This window comes from Bacillus rossius (assembly GCF_032445375.1).
Source record: "Bacillus rossius redtenbacheri isolate Brsri chromosome 4 unlocalized genomic scaffold, Brsri_v3 Brsri_v3_scf4_1, whole genome shotgun sequence".
NCBI classification, from domain to species: Eukaryota; Metazoa; Arthropoda; class Insecta; order Phasmatodea; family Bacillidae; genus Bacillus; species Bacillus rossius.
The window spans coordinates 9,584,293-9,607,345 of record NW_026962010.1 but is presented as its reverse complement, the minus strand read 5'-3'; the positions used below and the strand labels follow the sequence as shown (position 1 = coordinate 9,607,345).

General features: G+C 36.9%; 1 protein-coding gene across 1 annotated transcript; it reads right to left on the bottom strand.

Annotated features, from left to right (window-relative positions):
* Positions 1-19,208: 19,208 nt before the first annotated feature.
* Positions 19,209-22,292, bottom strand: LOC134541607 (26 kDa secreted antigen-like). Its single transcript, XM_063385158.1, has 3 exons — positions 22,198-22,292; positions 20,970-21,214; positions 19,209-19,592 (listed from the first exon to the last, which is right to left on the bottom strand). Exons 1-3 carry the CDS (start codon positions 22,261-22,263, stop codon positions 19,316-19,318), a joined length of 588 nt encoding a protein of 195 aa, XP_063241228.1. The 5' UTR covers positions 22,264-22,292; the 3' UTR covers positions 19,209-19,315.
* Positions 22,293-23,053: the final 761 nt, after the last annotated feature.

The following is a 23,053-nucleotide window of genomic DNA, read 5'->3' as shown; positions in this document are numbered from 1 at the left end:
GTTTTTGTTTACATTTTTAGTGTTGCAAATATTTTCCTAAGTACATTTTATGTTACAAACCATTACTGCATGGGGTGGGAATAAAAACGATAGAAGTCTATAAATGTTATTACTTTTTTAACAAATATTTTTATAAAACTTTACAAACTTTTCCTAAACGTTAACCTGAAATAATTGTTGATAAAAAGAACAATTAAAAACCAAAGTTGGGATTATAAAAAACAATAATCTTAATAAGTATCAATTTAATCGAATATTATTTTTATTACCTTTTTTTAAAATATTTAAACCTTTGTCCAAAGGATATTTTTGTACGACCACGTGTTAGTGGCAAGGATGAAAAGTAGTGTTTGAAGGTTGAAAACAATTACATAACTACTGTACTTAGTAGGTACAATATTAAATTCGTTTAGACATTAAATGCTGAATGCATTGAGTTGAGAAAAAACATTAATAATAGTTTCGCTGTCTGGAATGCAAGAAAATGTTTAGTCAGACATATTTTAATATTGGGTAACATATCTATAGTAGGATGTTATGTACTTTAAGTTTTTAAAATGTTCCAGGAGTTTGGAAAAAATCTTCAAATCACTTCCACTTTGAAATATACGTACGCCTGTAGGCTTTGCTGAAATGGATTTTTTATATCTATTTACAGATGTACACGAGATAGTTAGAAAAATGAATCATCCAGTGTCAACAAGTTACTAATTCCAAATTAATATGTTTCAAAAGGTAATATCAATACAAACTTTTAATATATTACCTATCTTTTGACTTTTTTTAAATATATGTTTCTTAATGCATAGTGATAAACACACTAAAAACAAATTTAATTGGAAAATTAGTAAATTCACTTTGAAATGTTAATGCATAAAGTGGCTTACTTACATTCTGCATTTAACGATTCAAATAAGTATTGTTAGGTGTTTTACATGACCTGGAAGACATATATAAATATTATACAAAATGAGACCAAATTTCAAAATTTGCATTTTCGTTTTGCAGATGACTTCAGTAGTATATGAATGGGGCTCCGGAACAGGCTTTAAGGCTGTGGATTGTGATTGTCGGTCCGCCATCTTGGATTGTGATGTCACGGCGGCCATCTTGGATGACCTTGACCTTTGACCTTGACCCCAGCAGCCATTTTGGAAACGCCATCTTGGATCCGCCATCTTGAATCCGCCATCTTGGATGCAGCATAATGGGACACGCCATAACGGGACACAATGTAACGGGACACCAGGGGGCAGGCAAGCGGCCGACGAGTTTCGACGGCTACTGCGCATGACGTCATCTGGCGGCCACCTGGCTTGTCTCTCCGCTCGGCTAACACGCTCGGCCCCTATTCAGCCAGCTACTGTGGTTTATTTTACCTCATTGGTGACAGCGGTATGTACAATGTTGAACCGGCCGACAACGTTGCGAACGATCACAAATACATTTTTTACTTAATTAATGCAATTATATATATGAGTGTTTCTGAAGTAGTTAGAACTTGCATTAACATGTAGGCCAAGTCAAACGTGTTACAAAAATTACTTACCAAAGTAGAACTTTATAGTAAACAAAAAAAAAAATATGAAAGAAGTATACATTTACGAAACACAATTTTTTTTATTTGAACACAACAATACCTGGGAAACATAAAAAATTAACAAAAATATTTATTATTTTCGACATGTGCATACTCACGGAACAAGATAATGCATTCAAAAAATTTTACTACACAAAACATAAAGTTTATGTTAAACTCCGTAGAAACCTTGACAGCCTATGTGACAGTAGTGTACCGTTTTCAACAAAATTAGTTAATAATTTTTTTCATTTTGATTATTTCTTTCCTCTTCTTGTCCTTTTCATTTTTGTTTTTTATATTCAAATGCTTGATGCGTATATACGTCCTTGTCCTTACGAAGCAGTGAACAACTTTAAAAGGTAAGGTATTCCCTATTTCTTTCATAATTACACCTGTCAAAAGTTCAAATATATTTTTATCAGTGGAAAATAGTGGACCATGAAAAGCGTTGAAACATTTTTCTGCGACAGAAATTTTTTCAAGAAATTCATTTTCGGGATTCACTAAGCCTCCCGCAGATTGTGTAGCAATAAAAGAATTTCCCGTTGTCAATTTCACAGAGCTGAGCTCAGGATGTGCATTTCTGAAGCGGTGAGCAACATAGCCTGCAATGTATTTTAACCCTTCGTTCCTTATCGAATGTTCCGTCAATTCAGAATGTTCATTGTGTTCGAAAGGAAATTCCTCTACACCGTCACTTGCAGCTAAAGTTTCCATTTGCAGCTTTGATGCTACGTCAAATTCTCTTTGAAGTAATAAGTTGTTACGTTCACCCACATATTTTTCTCCTTCGCAAACATGAGATGCGACCTCAAGCAAGCACGATTCTTCAGGTCTCTCGTTGGTATTTTGTTTCTCAGAAAAAACTGCAGCAGAATGCTTACCAAATACATAGTTTCTTAGCCTGTATTTAAACTCTACTGGTGATATATGAAAAAAAGCATTCTAATACATCTTGATTAAGTTTAACAGTCGTGATGTACCGAACGTTCAGTGACTTATTTAAGTAGGCGAATAAATCTTTCAAAGATTGATTGTTTATCTGAATTCCCTTCTGAAAAGGCAATTTATGTTTCCCGCCTTTAACTCTCAGCAGTTCGATTGTGTTTGTCATTTCACATAAAATCTTATCCTGATGAACCAAACCTTTCCCGTATGCAGTTTGTGGAACAGAAGAATTAAAAATGTCAAACCAGTCATTAAATAATTTGAGAAAATTTGATGTTGAGATCACACTAGCGTCAGGTTCAATAAGGTTATTAGCATATGCATACTTCAGTGAATACGAAACCGTGTTTGAAAATAATTGTGCAGCAATTTTGACTTTCTGCCTTCCACTCCCTTGGACATCAAGATGATTTTGGGTCAGTTTCGGTGCTAATTTGAGATCATGTGTTGATTTGCACAGTAGCTTTTCAATAGATGTTTTATCAATAACTTCTGACTGAAGGACGTAGCCTTTATCAATGAAATGATTTCGTGCTAGTTTTAATAAATGTGGCGCATCATGAAAAACATAAACTAGCCTGGTGCTATCATGAGGGTTTTTAAATGATGTGTTGATAGGAGATATGCCGAGTTGCTTCCAAACAGCTAGATTACCTCCTCCCATGTCGCTTACTGCCGCGCAAACTTTGTAACCGCTTTCTTCTAAACACACGATCACTTTCTTCAGTGTTGTTTCAGACATGGGTTCGTCAAAATTATAGTAAATAGGTTGTTTCCAGTTACTCAAGAGGCCACGAGCCATTACAACTTGTACGTAATTGTAAGGACCTAGAATCTGTTGCTCTTTCCTGTCCATACATATCTGATTACTAATTTTCATCTCATCGAAAGAAATGACAGTGACTTTATCAAAATCTCCAAGTTCCCTGCTCTTGCATTTCATCAAAGCCACAACATCGTATAAAATGCCCGTGTTACAATCTAACTGCGAAGCCCACTTCCGTAGAGTACTTAAATCAGGTAATGGAAAATTAAGCTTGTTTCTAAGGTATCGATATGCTTTCGCACTTACACTCTTCAAAGAAATGGCAGCAGCAATATCGTCTGCAGACCAACAAATCCTTCGTTTCTTATTCTGTAAAATCAAACGAATCTGTCCCGGAGTGAAAAATCTCCCTAACACTTCCTGCACTTTAATATTAGAATCAGTGTGCAGTGTTTTAATTGCTTCTATTTTTTCCTTCAGAGATGTCTTCTCTTTTTCTAATTCTTCATTTTTAATCAAAGTTTCTTTTACCTGTGATTCCAGTTCTCGAATCCTATCGTGAAGTTTTCGAACATCATCCTCGGAACCAACAGGAGGCGAGTCTTGGCAGGCAGTAGAGACAGGCGGCAGTGATTCATGCTCTTCGGTGTTCGGACTCAGCCTGTAAAAACCAAGCGTTGACAAATGAAATTTCATTGTATTGAATTTTATTTACAAACATATAAGAGCTATTGAAATTCATTAATGCTATATTATATGTATTAGTTTTCAAAACTTATATTATACTTTAATAATCACTTTGCAGTAATTGAAATAGGACTAACATTATCTCAACAGTATATAGACCTACAATACAATATGGGACAATTCTAAACATTTATACTTCAGAATTTTAAGGTCATATATAAGCCTAATTCAAAAGTTAATTCACTTTGTAAGGGAATTTTCACGAGAATAAAATTTACAGCAACGATAAATAAATACGTAATTATATGCGGTTAAATTTAGCAGAGTAATTCATTTGTGGGTTTCACAGAATTAATACCAGAAAAAAAATTAAATAATTAAATTATCACGATGATATAAAAGCATGTAAAAAATAAAATAAAAATTAATATTCTCGGAAATATTATTTGTTAAATAAAAACAGAACGCAAGCCAGCAAAAAATACCCATAAACATGTTTTAGACAGATATATAAAATGTGTTCTTCATCATTAAAAATCGCTCTGCATGTTGAATTAATGTTACTACTACGACAAATTAATGCTAGTATACAGATTTTAATTACTACTCACTCTGTTGTTCTGTTTGCATGTAGTAGAATTTCCCTTACTAAGTTCTTCCTTGTTCTGATATTCTGTCTTTCAGTTCTATTTAACTGTACAGTGCAGGTAACGTTTGGAAGCTTCAAGTTAGGCACTGCGTCCTTCTTTAATTTTCGAGTTTTCACCGGTGAGTAATTTAGCAGTTTCTCTCGTAAGCTTTTGTAGAAGCACTCTTCGCTAAAATGAGCGGAACATACTCGTGCTGAAAATGAACAAAACACGTACATAGATTATTGACAACATAGAAACGATTTAATTCTCGTGTAAACAATATTAAAAGTGGTGTATTATAATATGACTTACCGGTTTTGACATTAATTACATCTGCCCTTCGACAGCAGTTTATCCATAACTTCTGAATTTCAGAGCAAGTAGGAAAACGAAAGTATTTCACACTTTTATTTCGCCTACTGCTATTGTTGCACCCAAAGACAGAGCAGTATGACATGGTTTCTAAATAAAGTCTTGCATATATGTGAGTTGAATTATAACTTATAATAAACTAATACAAATAATATTATATATAAGTATATTTAAAACCGCTGCTGTCTCCTAAACAATTCACGAGGTCAATCACAGACAATGGCGTACCAAGAGTGGCAAACAACTTCCTGGTAAACACGTGCAGCGCCCGCCCCTCCAGGCACATGGCCTGGCCGCCAGGTGACGTCAGAGGCCTGGGAGTGGAGGGAGGGAAGATGCGCATGCCCTTACCTCCTTTCTTCCTAATACCATGACGGGACACGGCGTAACGGGACAAGTAGATCACGGCAGCCATCTTGGATCCGCCATATTGGATGACGTCATTTTGTTTTCTCGAACTTTCCGCCATTTTGTTTTCCGCCATTTTGAATTATGACGTCACCGTTGCAATTTCCGTTACGCCCGCCTAACGGGACACAGCGTAACGGGACAAGTAGATCACGGCAGCCATCTTGGATCCGCCATCTTGGATCCCCCATTTTGGATGACGTCATTTTGTTTTCTAGAAAATTACGGCATTGTGTTGTCCGCCATATTGGATGATGACGTCACCATTGCAATTATCAGTATGGTCGCCGTCTTAAAATTTAGACGCCATCTTGAAAATCCGTAATTTTAATGCTAGAGATTCGGGAAAAAATTTAAAAATCATTAAAAAATTAACTAATCGAATTAAATAATAAAAAATCCTTAAAACCACCGTTGCACTTTTTCGTGATGGCCGCCATCTTGAAATCACCCGCTGGAGGTCACCATCTTGTTTTCGTCCACTAGAGTGTGTTGATACCATGTTGGTACAATTATCTGGTCACCATACCTTTGTCCTCAACTGTTGACATTGAACTTTGACCTTGAACTTGAAATTTGACCTTGGTCTTTGACCTTGACCTTTAAATTTGGCACTGACCTTGAAATTTGACCTTGAACTTGAAATTTGACCTTGACCTTTAACTTTGAAATTGAAATTTGACTTTGTCCTTGTCGACCATCATAGATAAAACATTTTATGTTCAGTACATGCTACCAGAAGCTACCACCTTCTGGAGTACACCATCTGGTGTGTACTCATATTATAGAGTACATTTCCAACTGGATGATTTTATTCTAACCCGCTACAGTGCAGTAATCATTTATTACCGAGGTGCTCCCGCCATCTGGAAATTGGACCGCCATCTTGAAATCATGTAATAATGTAGCTAGAAAAGCGAGAAAAAAAATCCAAATTTCATTAAATAAATCACTCATTAACTTATATATTGATTCGATTCGCTCCAGACCTTGGTTCGATCCCTGAATGATGCAAAACATTTAATTTTATATAAAAAATAATAATTTAAATAACCATTTTCAAAATTCTTAAAGAGACTTTAAATCCTCTACTACCATCATCCTATCAGACATCAAGACCACCATATTGGTAATTCGTAATTGTAATGCTAGAGATTCGGGAAAAAGTTAAAAATTCATTAAATAAATTTGTAATCTATATACTGATTGATTAGATCGACTAAGGTCCTTGGTTCATTCCTGGCTGATACAAATCAACTTTAATTTTAAAAAAGTACCAGAAAAGTGTAAGATTCGAGAAATAAAACACCTCAAAGTCTTTTACAAACATAATATTTTTTACACAATTTCTATCCTACTACAGAATCACTTGCGATGGCCAGCAATCTTATAAACATTTAGCCCTGCATAGACGTGCAACGACTACTTCTTAGCTCCAAATGGCTCCAAATGCTCCAAACGGCCTTCAAATGGCTCCAACAACTCCAACAACCTCCAACTGCTTGACAGCTCCAAATGGCTCCAAATGCTTCAAAAGGCTCCAAATGCTCCAACAGCTCCTAAAAAAGGCTCCAAATGCTCCAAATGGCTCCAAACAGCCTCCAAATGCTTGACAGCTCCAAATGGCTCCAAATACTCCAAACGGCTTCAAATGCTCCAAATGCTCCAAACGGCTCCAAATGCTCCAAATGTCTCCAAAAGGCTCCAAATGCTTCAAAAGGCTCCAATTGTTCCAAGAGCTCCATCCTCAATTGGTTCCAATTGATTCCAATTACTTTTCTTATCGAACTTGGCATGATTACTAAAATGTCTTTATTAGTATACATTTTGAATGGCAGTGGTAACGTATTTTGCACCTTTAAGTTATAAGTTTTATTTAGAAATCAGATTTCGATAAATGGTAGATACCATTTGGAAAGAAAATATATTAATTTATCTTCAAGTTTATACACATATATTTAATTTAAGCCATTATTGTATGTAGCCAGCTTCCCTCAGTTCTTTGAGTATGAAGGATATTTCTTTAATGTTCGAATAGTTTCCTGCACAAAGCGATCCATGTAGTAGTCGTAGCCTGTCAACCAATATGTTAGGATCTTCCCATGAGGTATAATCAATCTCTTCTGCTGCGTTCATCATCCTTGTATGTTTATAATAAATATTATTATCTCTGGTGTCTTTCGTTTTAACACCAACCTCAAGGTCACTTTCGTCATCGTGCCAGTGATTATCACAAGCTTGATCAGGATAATTTATTTTATTACGACGTTTCCATCGTTTTGGTCTCAAACCACCATCACAGTCTTCGCTCTTGCATGATTTTGGTGCTTCAGCACAGTACTCAATCATGTCAGCCTTAGATGTGTCAGCACAGTCTTCGTTCATGCCAGCTTCTGTTGTGTCACCACAGTCTTCAATCATGTCAGCACCACAAACTTGATCAGGATAATTTATTTTATTACGTCGTTTCCATCGTTTTGGTCTCAGACCGCCATCACAGTCTTCGATATTGCTTGCTTTAGGTGCTTTAGTACAGTATTCAATCATGTCAGCCTCAGATGTGTCACCACAATCTTCAATCATGCCCGCTTCAGATGATTCATCAAAGTCTTTGACCTTGTAAGCTTCAGATGGTTCTCCATCTTTCTCATTTTCATGGAGACGACTAGATATTGGAGTAAATATATTTTCATTTCTAATGTGGTTACAACTTCCTTCGTTTGTTTTAAATTTTAAATTATTATCTTGATATAGATCAGTAATTTTAGCATTAGCTTTTTCGCCTTCGTTCCTCTTCCGCGATGTTGTAGGCCAGTCTTCGTTATCTTTATTCATCTTAATTGTATAGGTCTTGTAATGTCTATCCAAGTAATATCTTCTACCAAAGGATTTCTGACACTGACTGCAATGAAATGGTTTTTGACAAGGACCCAAATTACGCTTGCTTCTCTCATGTCGTTTAGCATTCTTTCTCAAGGTAAACACCTTGCTACAGTATCTACAGTGATGACGTTTCGATACAGCAACAAATCCCGAATCAGGATTCATATTAGTTACTGAGACTAATGCCAGATGCAAACTAAGAGATTTAAATTAGATATATTACTTAAATAGAATTTTTTAATTATTTCATCAGCGAGAATTAATTTATCTCATTCAAAGGTACTTGTTGCAAGTAGTTCTGCTTTTCAACAACAGATGTCGCCACATGTTACTTGCAGGTAAATAATATTTAGTTCTTTTATGCGGGATGCGGGATGCTCACTAACGATCGCAATATATAGATGGCTTCGCTAGACTCCAAGGAGAAGGAAGTTCGTCCATCCTGTTAGTGCTTCTTAGATTTCTCAGAGATAATTTGACTGAGTAATGATATATATATATATATATATATATATATATTTTAAATTTCCACCTGATAAAAATATTACAAGTGATAATTAAGTAGCAGAAGTTCACTAATTATATGCAACCTTGAATAAAAAATGACCTGCTTCATTAAGTAAAAAAATCATTCATGCAGAGATAAATTCCTCATCAGTAACCAGAAGCACTCGGAGAAAACCATCAGATGTCTAGTCAGGAATAATCAGAAGCACCCAGAGAAAACCATCAATATATTGTCAAGAATAATCAGGAGCACACGGAGAAATCCACCATAATACTGTCAAGAATAAACGGGAGCACACGGAGAAAACCGCCACAAGTTTTCTTTGATATCATAAAATTTCAGGAAAAAATAATAATAAAAAATAAAAATAAATTAATAAAAAATTTAAAAAAATAAAATAAAAAAAATACATAAAATTCTGGCTTGTACTAGAACTATATCTTTGTTCAACAATGAGAAGTTCACAAGCTAGCAGAATCTGTTTATGTATTTTTTAAATTTTTTTTTTTAATTTTTTATTAATTTATTTTTATTATTATTATTATTATTATTTCCTGTATTTTATGATATCAAAGAAAACTTGTGGCGGTTTTCTCCGTGTGCTTCCGATTATTCTTGTCAATATTATGGCGGTTTTCTCCGTGTGCTCCCGTTTATTCTTGACAGTATTATGGTGGATTTCTCCGTGTGCTCCTGATTATTCTTGACAATATTTTGATGGTTTTCTCTGGGTGCTTCTGATTATTCCTGACTAGACATCTGATGGTTTTCTCCGAGTGCTTCTGGTTACTGATGAGGAATTTATCTCTGCATGAATGATTTTTTTACTTAATGAAGCATGCCATTTTTTATTCAAGGTTGCATATAATTAGTGAACTTCTGCTACTTAATCATCACTTGTAATATTTTTATCAGGTGGAAATTTAAAAAAAATATACATATATCATTACTCAGTCAAATTATCTCTGAGAAATCTAAGAAGCACTAACAGGATGGACGAACTTCCTTCTCCTTGGAGTCTAGCGAAGCCATCGTTCTATTGCGATCGTTATTGAGCATCCCGCATCCCGCATAAAATAACTAAATATTATTTACCTGCAAGTAACATGTGGCGACATCTGTTGTTGAAAAGCAGAACTACTTGCAACAAGTACCTTTGAATGAGATAAATTAATTCTCGCTGATGAAATAATTAAAAAATTCTATTTAAGTAATATATCTAATTTAAAACTCTTAGTTTGCATCTGGCATTAGTCTCAGTATCTAATATGAATCCTGATTCGGGATTTGTTGCTGTATCGAAACGTCATCACTGTAGATACTGTAGCAAGGTGTTTACCTTGAGAAAGAATGCTAAACGACATGAGAGAAGCGAGTGTAATTTGGGTCCTTGTCAAAAACCATTTCATTGCAGTCAGTGTCAGAAATCCTTTGGTAGAAGATATTACTTGGATAGACATTACAAGACCTGTACAATTAAGATGAATAAAGATAACGAAGACTGGGCTACAACATCGCGGAAGAGGAACGAAGGCGAAAAAGCTAATGATAAAATTACTGATCTAGATCAAGATAATAATTTAAAATTTAAAACAAACGAAGGAAGTTGTAACCACATTAGAAATGAAAATATATTTACTCCAATATCTAGTCGTCTCCATGAAAATGAGAAAGATGGAGAACCATCTGAAGCTTACAAGGTCGAAGACTTTGATGAATCATCTGAAGCGGGCATGATTGAAGATTGTGGTGACACATCTGAGGCTGACATGATTGAGTACTGTACTGAAGCACCTAAAGCAGGCAAGATCGAAGACTGTGGTGGCGGTCTGAGACCAAAACTATGGAAACGACGTAATAAAATAAATTATCCTGATCAAGTTTGTGGTGCTGACATGATTGAAGACTGTGGTGACACAACAGAAGCTGGCATGAACGAAGACTGTGCTGACACATCTAAGGCTGACATGATTGAGTACTGTGCTGAAGCACCAAAATCATGCAAGAGCGAAGACTGTGATTGTGGTTTGAGACCAAAACGATGGAAACGTCGTAATAAAATAAATTATCCTGATCAAGCTTGTGATAATCACTGGCACGATGACGAAAGTGACCTTGAGGTTGGTGTTAAAACGAAAGACACCAAAGATAATTATATTTATTATAAACATACAAGGATGATGAACGCAGCAGAAGAGATTGATTATACCTCATGGGAAGATCCTAACATATTGGTTGACAGGCTACGACTACTACATGGATCGCTTTGTGCAGGAAACTATTCGAACATTAAAGAAATATCCTTCATACTCAAAGAACTGAGGGAAGCTTGCTACATACAATAATGGCTTAAATTAAATGTATGTGTATAAACTTGAAGATAAATTAATATATTTTCTTTCCAAATGGTATCTACCATTTATCGAAATCTGATTTCTAAATAAAACTTATAACTTAAAGGTGCAAAATACGTTACCACTGCCAGTCAAAATGTATACTAATAAAGACATGTTAGTAATCATGCCAAGTTCGATAAGAAAAGTAATTGGAATCAGTTGGAACCAATTGAGGATGGAGCTCTTGGAACAATTGCAGCCTTTTGAAGCATTTGGAGCCTTTTGGAGCTGTTGGAGCCATTTGGAGCATTTGGAGCCATTTGGAGCATTTGGAGCTGTCAAGCATTCGGAGGCCGTTTGGAGCATTTGGAGCCTTTTGAAGCATTTGGAGCCTTTTGGAGACATTTGGAGCATTTGGAGCCGTTTGGAGCATTTGGAGCCATTTGGAGCTGTCAAGCATTTGGAGCCTTTTTTTGGAGCTGTTGGAGCATTTGGAGCCTTTTGAAGCATTTGGAGCCTTTTGGAGACATTTGGAGCATTTGGAGCCGTTTGGAGCATTTGGAGCATTTGAAGCCGTTTGGAGCATTTGGAGCCATTTGGAGCTGTCAAGCATTAGGAGCCCGTTTGGAGCCATTTGGAGCCCGTTTGGAGCATTTGGAGCCATTTGGAGCATTTGGAGCCTTTTTTTGGAGCTGTTGGAGCATTTGGAGCCATTTGGAGCTGTCAAGCATTTGGAGGTTGCTGGAGCTGTTGGAGCCATTTGAAGGCCGTTTGGAGCATTTGGAGCCATTTGGAGCTAAGAAGTAGTCGTTGCACGTCTATGCAGGGCTAAATGTTTATAAGATTGCTGGCTTTCGCAAGTGATTCTGTAGCAGGATAGAAATTGTGTAATAAATATTATGTTTGTAAAAGACTTTGAGGTGTTTTATTTCTCGAACCTTACACTTTTCTGATACTTTTTTAAAATTAAAGTTGATTTGTATCAGCCAGGAATCGAACCAAGGACCTTAGTCGATCTAATCAATAAGTATATAGATTACAAATTTATTTAATGAATTTTGAACTTTTTCCCATATCTCTAGCATTACAATTACGAATTACCAATATGGTGGTCTTGATGTCTGATAGGATGATGGTAGTAGAGTATTTAAAGTCTCTTTAAGAATTTTGAACATGGTTTATTGAAATTATTATTTTTTTTATAAAATTAAATGTTTTGCATCATACAGGGATCGAACCAAGGACTGGAGCGTATCGAATCAATATGTAAGTTAATGAGTGATATTTAATGATTTTTGGATTTTTTCCCCGCTTTTCTAGCTACATTATTACATGATTTCAAGATGGTGGTCCCATTTCAAGATGGCGGGAGCACCTCGGTAATAAATGATTACTGCACTGTAGCGGGTAAGAATAAAGTCATCAAGATGGAAAAGTACTCTATAATACGAGTACACACACAAGATGGTGTACTCCAGCAGGTGGTAGCTCCTGGTAGCATGTACTGAACATAAAATGTCGGATCCATGATGGTCGACAAGGACAAAGTCAAATGTCAAGGACAAAGTCAAATTTCAATGTCAAGGTCAAATTTTAAGGACAAGGTCAAATTTCAAGGTCAAGGTTAAATTTCAAGATCAAAGTTCAAGGTCAAGGTCAAATTTCAAGATAAAAGTTAAAGGGCAAGGTCAAATTTCAAGGTGAAGGTCAAATTTCAAGTTCAAAGTCAAATGTCAAGGTCAAAGTTCAAGGTCAAAGTCAAATTTCAAGGTCAAGGTCAAAGTTCACGGTCAAGGTCAAATTTCAAGGTCAAGGTCAAAGTTCAAGGTCAAGGTCAAAAGTTCAAGGTCAAGGTCTAAGTTCAATGTCAACAGTTGAGGACAAAGGTATGGTGACCAGATAATTATACCAACATGGTATCAACACACTCTAGCAGACGAAAACAAGATGGTGACCTCCAGCGGGTGATTTCAAGATGGCGGCCATCACCAAAAAGTGCAACGGTGGTTTTAAGGATTTTTTATTATTTAATTCGATTAGTTAATTATTTTAATGATTTTTAAATTTTTTCCCGTATCTCTAGCATTAAAATTACAGATTTTCAAGATGGCGTCTAAATCTTAAGATGGCGACCATTACGATAATTGCAATGGTGACGTCATCATCCAATATGGCGGACAACACAATGCCGTAATTTTCTAGAAAACAAAATGGCGTCATCCAAAATGGGGGATCCAAGATGGCGGATCCAAGATGGCTGCCGTGATCTTCTTGTCCCGTTACACTATGTACCGTTAGGCGGGCGTAACGGAAATTGCAACGGTGACGTCATAATTCAAAATGGCGGAAAACAAAATGGCGGAAAGGTCGAGAAAACAAAATGACGTCATCCAATATGGCGGATCCAAGATGGCTGCCGGTATCTACTTGTCCTGTTATGCCGTGTCCCGTTACATTGCGTCCCATTATGGCGTGTCCTATTATGCTGCATCCAAGATGGCGGATTCAAGATGGCGGATCCAAGATGGCGGATCCAAAATGGTCGCCGGGGTCAAGGTCAAGGTCAAAGGTCAAGGTCAAGGTCATCCAAGATGGCCGCCGTGATGTCACAATCCAAGATGGCGGACCGACAATCACAATCCACAGCCTTAAAGCCTGTTTCCGGAGCCCCATTCATATACTACTGACTTCTATATAACGTGTATATTTTCTTTGACATTCTATCCAAATCGGCTGCAAAAAAGACCTAACTATAAAAAAGTGTTCAACAATATTTTTGTTTTAAATTAAAGCATTTTGGAACAGATGTTGAAACTTATACAATTTTTTTTTCTATAAATTTAGCAATATTATGCATGCAGAAAAAATTTTATTTTCTTTCTTTAAAATACTTCGCAATGAAAAATCAGATACACGTCACGGTTAGGTTTTTTAAGGCCTCCTAGGTTTAATATATATATTTAAATGAAATTATTTACCTTAAGAAGATCAACGGATATTATTGTTGGCAAAACAGTTCACAATTATACTGACAAATTTGGATGTCGTTGGACTAAATGGTTTTTGATTTATGGCGAGTTGAGTTTGACAGATTACTGTACTGTGATTAGATGTACTGCACGCGCTAGCAACTGATAATCACAAATAGCGGACGCGCATACACACTCCTTGCGCCTACGCATCCCAGCAACGTCACAGGACGAGATCGCTCCCCCACCCCCTCCCTCTCACAACATCATGTTTTGTTCTTCAAAACGGCCCAACCCAACCCCAACCGCTGTAGCCAGACACAGTGGCGGCAGCTAATCCTGCTTGATTGACAGCAGCTACCCAGCTACGACAGTGCCCTCTATGACGATATTCCAGAACTGTTTGCAAGGCTATTCGGTGAACTCCATGGCTCTCCTCCTCGATTTTGTCATTTCCTCCTTCCGTCTCCGGCCTGTCGACCTGCCCGTAAGTCTGGTATATGCCCGGCCACAATGTTCTAGGCGCGACTGTACTCTCCCTAATGCCGTCCTCTTCCACCCCGCAACCCTCCTCCCTGCAACCCTTACAACCATCATCCGCTCACACCCTCCTCCAAGATTACCTGCAGAGTTTCTAGGAACTGAGGGACAACCAAAACGCCAAAGCGAAGAGGACAGAAAATATGGCACGCGATCACTTGACAAGGAGTCCCTTAGCTCCATTGGCGTTAGCTGAAACAGGTGGATAATCTTTGGCTGAAACACAGCACCGCGCAAGGCAGCCCCATCACCTCTGTATGAAATTCCAATGAACAACACTAAAAATTCAGGTATTTTCAAATATAGAATAACAGTTAACTAGCATGAAAAAATAGCACTCATTAACACCGAAAAGGATCGTGGTCACACGAAAGAGAGATTCAGAGAAAACGAGTACTTTGAGTTCGCCAGACCAACAATTCAGTAAACGTTATTAACTGTTCAATCATGAATATGCGGCAAATTTTCACAAAATCTCGTTCAGATATGAACGAATATTGTGCAGGGCAACTGAATCATGGGTTTGAAGAAAAAAAGCATAGGAAATTTACACAATCAAATTATGTAACCCTGCATATTGAGTTTCAGCAAATATGAACCAAAATAATATATAAACAAAACCGACATTTGAAAGAAAAACTTAGGATATACGTGTGCATTCTAAACTGCCTTAGATAAGCAATTTCTGAAAAAATATTTTTTTACTCTGATAATGCTTGGGGGCGGCTTTTGAAGAAGCATTAGAAAAAACAAAAAAAACACTTCGTGATTAAAGCTTGACGGTAAGAAAGAGAAATGCAGAAGAAAGAGGTATAATTTCTAACTTAGTTCAAGTATAACTATAACATACAGCATATTTTGTACAGGCACAGAAAACTGATTAACTGCAACGGTAATTTCCGCAAAAGAATGATAGAGAACCATTAGCTGGCTTGTAACTTTGTATATGAATTAATTTATTTATAGCCCATATATATTTAATAAAAAAATATAATGTCTCCTGCATTTTTTAATAGTAAGTTTAACGTATTTGCATGTAACTAAAAACCTAATACAAAAAAAATGGTCAAATTGTTTCCATACTATATAATGACTCTTAGGCTTTTGAATATTTTAGAATGCGCAAGAATTTGAAATTGCGAGAACACACACTTAAAGTATTTTATATGCAGCATTTTATTTTGGGAACTACTAAGATGCCAAACATTTTTTTACAGTACATAAGCATAATTTGGTTCATTTTAAACTTATTTGTGAGATTTCTATTTTCCAAGATCGCAAAACATTTCCTTTCCAGTAACATATTTATTTTGTAGAATTGTAATGTAAAATCTATCATAGGTTTCTACATAGATTTTTACTGTGAGTGTGCATACAATATATAAACACTCGGAATATAAACATCTGAATTTCTGAATCCTCGAAATAAACAGTAACGATTCCTTACAAATTACTCATATATTTATTAGAAATTTAAATGGCACGTGCCTTAAGTACCAAGATTCCAACACTTACAAAAATGTTTTGCAAATTCAGATAAAAAAATTAAATAATTTAAATGTTTACTACTTCCAGTGCTAAAATCCCAAACCGAAACAATTGCCGTCATAGTCGTACTAAGACAGATCAAGCATACTTTATTAAACCTCTGTAATAATCATCTCGTACATGTTGTATCTAATATGAAGAAAATTTCCTATATAAATTGAAGAGAAAACACATTTTCTCTACTGAATTGGCTGTATAAAATATTAGTTTCGACCAAACAAAAAAAAATCGTATTTTCACTACAATTCATTAGACGCTCTAGCGGATGTGATATTCATCATATTATGGGAGTTATTGCGGTTTTTCTGTTTTTCGGAAACACTTCCCCATTTCTACCCATTGGGTCGGATTTTACCCATTAACTATATTTTATGTATCATTTTGGAAGTTATATGTAAACAATTGTGGTTGTTATCGTGTCCATAAAAATTTGATGTATATATATAAACTTTTAAGTTGACTATGGTTTTGGGGTCTGTGGACCATAAAACGAAAAACTATGTAAATATTTTCCGGAAGTCGCACCGTGAGAACGGCTACAATAGACAGCCTTTATTCGAAATCTACCTGATCATGGCAGGCGGGTAATATCAATGATACAATGTCATACTAAGTAATATGGACAAATGTTAAATAATGACTTAAAAATATATATTTGAAATATTATTATACAATTTAAGGCAATCTTTGTTTATTTTGAGAAAATACTTTATTATGTTGTGAAACTTTGTGCGTTGAGTTTTTTGGAGACTCGTTGTAAAAAGCACTTTGCAATAAGGCTTGACACTATGAATGTATTCAGAGCAGGAACTTGATGCTATAGTATTTCTATACTTCTAAATACAGTCCCAGTTTTATGATTTATAATTTTACTCACGCTGTGATTGAGAGAAATAAATAATTAACTAAGTTAAATGTACTGCTCAAAAGCTATAAAAACAGTATAGAAAATTTCCTGCGATATGTACTAACATAAATAGCCAGATTGTTTAAGCATAACTGAAATCAAGATTCACCTGACCTTTACATTATCTAACTATAATACTTGAGTTTATAAGCTGCATTACTAATGGGAACGGCTAAAGTAACTTAAATTTATGACCACAAAGAACTAAACCTGGCCGTTATTCAAACCCGCAACCTCTTGCACCATTAGCTGGCAATCTACTGAGTACGCAATGATAGCTATTTTCAGTACCTATGTTTAAAAAATTGCGTTTATTAAATGTAGAACTGAACATACATAACTACCACAAAAAACAAAGTAAAATACCAATTAAAAATTAGAATTGAACACTTTTTAAAATCCGTATGGGAAAATAGGTTTCCACCTTTAAGTTTGAAGCAACATATTGCAATACTCAATTTGCAAAAATATGCGCTTAATTTTACATTTTAAAATAAATTCGCTATGGGGCTGACATTAACTTTAATATATTTCAAATTCTAAACTTCGACACAACTCAATTCAATATAAATATATTTATTACTTCAAATATGTAACTATATTGTTTCATGTTAAAGTAATTGTTATTCTATTCCGTTTAAACTCAGATTATTAATATATATTTGCTTGCCCCTCTTCCTCATTATCAATGTTACTTGCTTTTCTTCTTTTCCTCCATATCTCGTTCGCAGCTTTCGCGTGTTTATTTCGTTTACGTGGACGAGAAGCCCGAGGTTTTCCCGGGATTTGTTTGCCCATCAATATTAGCATTAAAAAAAACTCGATGAGCAAGTTTAATACATAAAGCTAAAATAGTATTTATTTCCACAAAGTTCACATCACTTTACGTTCTTCCAGCTGATGCTCACTCTGCCAGTTGAATCTTGGAAAGTGTCTTTGTTTGTGTGACTAATCTTCAAGGTCAAAGTCCAGCCTACTGCTGCCCGAGGGGGGCAGACAGTTCCGCGAGGCTCAACTACTGTACAGTCCAAGAGAAGAGTGTTGGAGACAACTGACTTATAACAAATTCAGTGTTGCAAAACTGGATGTATTTTGGGAGCTACAAATTACTAAGAAATTCGAAACAGATTTTATTTCACAGATTAAGTTTCAAACTATCGATTAACAAAATCTGAAAATTTTCCGATGAGAGATAAATGGTGATTTTTACCAAAATATTTGCGCTTATTTAAGCATCACTTAAGACAACAACACACATTCGGCAACTTGCTTTATCGCTTTCATAATATGTTATTTTGTTGTGCAGATGGTACGGATCACATCAAATACAATTTAGTAGGGAAAAATGGATAGTCAATTAAAAAAACGGTACACAAAAACCCTAAATTATCAAATTAGAAGTGAAATATATTGAAAATTATGGTTCTTAAACAAAAAACGACTACAGTTTTAAAGTATCCATGCACAACTCTTTTACATAGAAAAATAAAAAAATCTGTGAAATATGGCCTTAAGTAATAAAATGAGTTTGTTTTTATGGGTTCTTAACTGATAAGTGACAGATGGAGGCACTAATTATGATTAATGGGTTTTTAATAAATGTATTCTTAATTGGCAATCATGCAAATGCATAACAGACCCAGTTCGTCCCCGTCCCCTTTTTGTACATTTGATATATTAAATTATAATCACACTAACCAAGTTAAGATATCATTAATTATACCTAGACCCACATCAGAACAACTGTTAGCAAAATCATTGCAATTTGATGTGCGATAGTAATGTGCGAATGGATACAAGTACAAATTGAAAAGAAAGCTCTGTGGGAATTCGCTAATTTCGGCAGTCATGTCATAGAGCACGATTATGGGTACTTATCTCGATTTTCGGGGGGCCTACATGGTGCTTTTAATGCTATAATATAAGAGAAAAATAGGAATTGCACGCCTTCATAGTTCCATACGACAAATTGTTTTTAACATAAGGTGTTTGGCCGTCATCTACGCGAATTGTTACCGAAAAAATGTTGTATAAAACATTTGTTGTTAGAACATGTTTGCAAAATATTTTTTTTTTACTTTGATATCAAAAATGGTGTAGGACTCAGCACTTAACAATAAAATAGCGAAGAATAACTAGTTTAATTTCACACTTTTTCTACATAGAAACACAAAATCCTATTATTCAAAAACTACAGTTTGAAATGTGAATTCTGACAAAGCAGCACTACTAGCCGAGCTGCTCCAGGAAGAAGTTGCCGGCGACGGGCCCCTCCAGGCGGCGACTCGCGGCGTAGCCGGTGACGTTGAAGAAGTATCGGAGCTCCGTCTCTTCGTCAGTGGCGAGGGAGTCCCCGGCGGAGCGCGCGGGCTGCCGGTACACCAGGTAGACGTAGCGCTGGGGGCCCGCGCCGGGAAAGGGCTGCGGGGGCCGGTAGGTCGCCTCCGTGGAGCCCGCGGAGATGTCGCCCTGGCGCAGGCCGCTACCGGGGATGTCCACCTCCAGCCTGCACATTCGCCATGCTGGACTTAACACCATTGCTATTTCACACCGTGCTGCACAGAAGCCACTTTGTTCGTCCGTGTTGCCATCGTCGCAATGACAGAATACTTGCTTGATTTCATCATTGGGGGGTTCACGCATGCTGTCCAGGTCATTTGTCTTGAATCGTCGTCGGGTTCATCTGCTTGTCGCTGTTTTGTCCAAGGTTGTTGTTTGTATTTGCTTGCTGTTCTTGTCGCAACTGTCACATCGTTGTTAGCCGGGTGGGTTCGTCTGAGCTGTGTTATTGTTATGACTAATCCTTTCATGGAATTCTCTGTGCTGCTTGTGCATTTAACATTGACTAATTTTGACTGGGTTTCTGTGTGTGTTTGTGCAGTCATTTCCTGTTTGTCCGTTCTTGTAGTTTTCTCTACGACACGCAGATTAATCTAGCAATTGGGTACGTCCATAATAAGGTTTTAAAACCATTTTCTCTATTTGAAGAATCATTAAAAAAAACACTTCATTGCTGTTTTTTTTTCATATTTACTTTACTATATGTGTTTTGAAGTGTTTAAATTATGATATCATTAATTTTTTTTTCAAAAAGAATGTTTAATGTGGAATCTACAAATTTTATTCCTAAAATGGTTCACTGAAACAAAACAAAAAATTTATTAAGGAAACATTGCTGATGGTCGTATATTCGAATACGTAGTGCTATTGTAATGACAATAAATATTTTACATCTAGTTGTTTGTTTCTGTTTGTCACACATTTTACAATCGCATTTTCACATTGATTCAATATTCAACTGTCGCGCTATTGTGTCGAATTGGAAGGGCGATGGCGGTAATAACCCCCCTCCCCCCGTAAAAACCAATTGTAACTAAATAAACTGTTGAACGAACAAAAAAATACTCCACAGTTTTGACAATGCGATGAAAAACCCTATTAAAGAGGTATTATTTTTAATAAAAAATTACGAACGACCAATTTCACTGAGAGGTATTCTATACTACCAAAATTATCTTCTTTCATCCCCTCTTCTACCGATTCCAATTTCAGTCTGAGTACAACCCTGTGCAGACCCTAGTTATCATAGAAACCTAAGATTAAAAGTGTTTGGGAAATCCAAATTTTTTTGATTTATGAATAATATACAAAAAAGTAAGTAATACATGACAAAGGATTAACACAAATGATTAATTTTAAACTGCACACAGCAGGATTATATGTTCTTAGTTAATGTTAGGTTTGACATAAAAAAATAGCTTTTCAGTTTTTAAAAACCATTAAATAATTATTTATAAAATTTGTGAAACATGTAGACGATAGTTATATTGAAGATAAATAAACTACAATGATATAACGGCGCTACAGAGGCGCGGGTACTCGCCAGTGCAGGTAGGGCGCCACGAGCGGCGCGTCGGGGTTGACGTGGAGCAGTGTGTAGAAGGGCGCTGGGTCGACGGGGGCTTGCACCTTCGGCGGGGAGAGCGTGCTCTCCGGGGACAGCTCGTTGCCGCAGTGCGCCGCCTCGCCGGAGGAGAACGTCACGTCGAGTTGCACTGAAGGCGCTGTGGCCACCACATCTGGCACCACCCCGTAGCGCGCGTAGTCGCACGTCTGCTCCGCGCGCACCTGCGCTTTCATCGACACCACTTGCCACTCACTCCCTACCTAGTGGGGACAGGATCTGACTGGATTTATTAGTCGAAAATTAAAGAATTTGAATTTTATGGTCAAAGTCAAGGTCCTGACTTCGTGACCTAGGGGCGGCTGGCGTTTAGGAGTCTTAAGCAATTTTTAAGAATTTGTGTACTTTCTAAAGCAAAAGTCTTTTGAGGTTTTCTAAGTCCGAATTTTTGAATTTTTAAGGACTTAAACGGGAAATTATCCCTCAAAACGGGAATTTTTCCTATGAAGTAGGGATTTTTTAAAGATTTTTTGAAGAAATTTTTCCAAAAAAACAACAGTAAATTTGGAAAAATTGTGCAAATATTGTAAAACTTTGAAGGTCGTCAATGTCATCCAAGATGGACACTTGACGTCACAATCCAAGTTGATAGTCAGCTGCTCCGGCTCAAAGCCTTGAAGCCTGGCACAAGAGCCCCATTCATATACTACTGTCAAACTGAAGTGCGAAAAGCATTATTCCAACAAAAATATTTAGTCACACAGCTAAAACAAAGCTCTCATAACAATTTTTAACAACTCTAATATACACAAGTAATTAAAAATACTAATTCGTACATGAAAGAAAAATATTTTCTCCCAAATATAGACAGTGGCGCGGTGCACAACAATAAGCTCAAACCTCGTTGTGTTTCCCTCTGCCCAAAACTCCCTAAAGACGGGCGGCGTCAGGCGCAGGCGGGTCCCTATCCCTGCAGCATGGCGGGGTTCAACCTGAGCCGCACTAAGCCACGTGGAGCCCGCTCAAGGCTGCTTCAGCGATCACCGACCGCGCCAACGGCCCCGAAGTGGGGATAGTGCGACGCGCCACCCCGCACAATCACGCATTTGCGAGTTCGCAAGTGCGCGAATGCTCAGGATGGCAAGAGTGCAAGTATGCAAATGCGTAAGTGCGTAAGAGTAGCTACGTGGTTGGTAGGCCTGCTCACCGCGAGGAGGAGCGCGCTCCATACTGCCAACTTGAGCTGCATCGCTGACCAGGAGTCCTCGGACATGTCTCTCTTTGACCGTAGAGTGCACTTATATAGCCAGTGGGCGGGTCTGGGCGGGACTTCCCTCCCGCTGGGCCTGTCTAACTAGAGCTTAGCTTCGTGGGGGGTGGGCGATAGGGCTGAAAAGGCCTTGCAGAGCGTGCATGCTATCGAGGTGTGTGACCCATCGCGGAGAGACGAGATAATGAGATAGTCCAGCACGCCCATCCACTTAAAATGTGTAAGAATAACATAAGTCACAAGATATCCTATAGAAATTACCCTGCAAAGTGTTTCCATGGAGAAAAAAAAACTGTGAAATGCGCAGTTCATGTCTGCGCAGTAGATTTTTCGTTAAATCGTATGTTATTTAATTATCAGTGTCTTTAATATAATGGTTACATGATCCGTAGTCGTATTGACTGCCACAAGCCGCTGAATTCCCGATGAGCCAGATATGTAATCGCTTTGCGCTATTTTTTTAATTTCCTTTTGGATGCTGCCGTAGCTCTCGCTTTCGCTTGGCATTGGATGTTTTAAAATTTTTGAATTCCTTTCGATGCGAGTTTCCTCTGACTTGCTTTTTATACAATTGTAACTAACTCTAGTGCTACTAATCAAAATATAAATACCCAAGTGGCTGATTAAGAACTGGAAGTGTGTGAGCAAAAAAAATAGTAAATATACCATCAGAGGAAGCAACGAGAGGCTAGACAAAATAATTTAGATTTTCCCCTTAAAACAGGTGGGGGGAAAGAGGATCTTTATTGGTTAAAGAGATACTACAAACATGTCTCTAGGCATCCTGGTTTAT

Bases quoted from the DNA above. Each gene is read 5' to 3' on its own strand.
- LOC134541607 (XM_063385158.1), bottom strand. From the start codon at position 22,263: ATGTCCGAGGACTCCTGGTCAGCGATGCAGCTCAAGTTGGCAGTATGG. The intron at 21,215-22,197 runs GTGAGCAGGCCT...ATGAAAGCGCAG, and splicing joins GGAGCGCGCTCCTCCTCGCG to GTGCGCGCGGAGCAGACGTG. The intron at 19,593-20,969 runs GCGAGTACCCGC...GCGAATGTGCAG, and splicing joins GTGGCGCCCTACCTGCACTG to GCTGGAGGTGGACATCCCCG.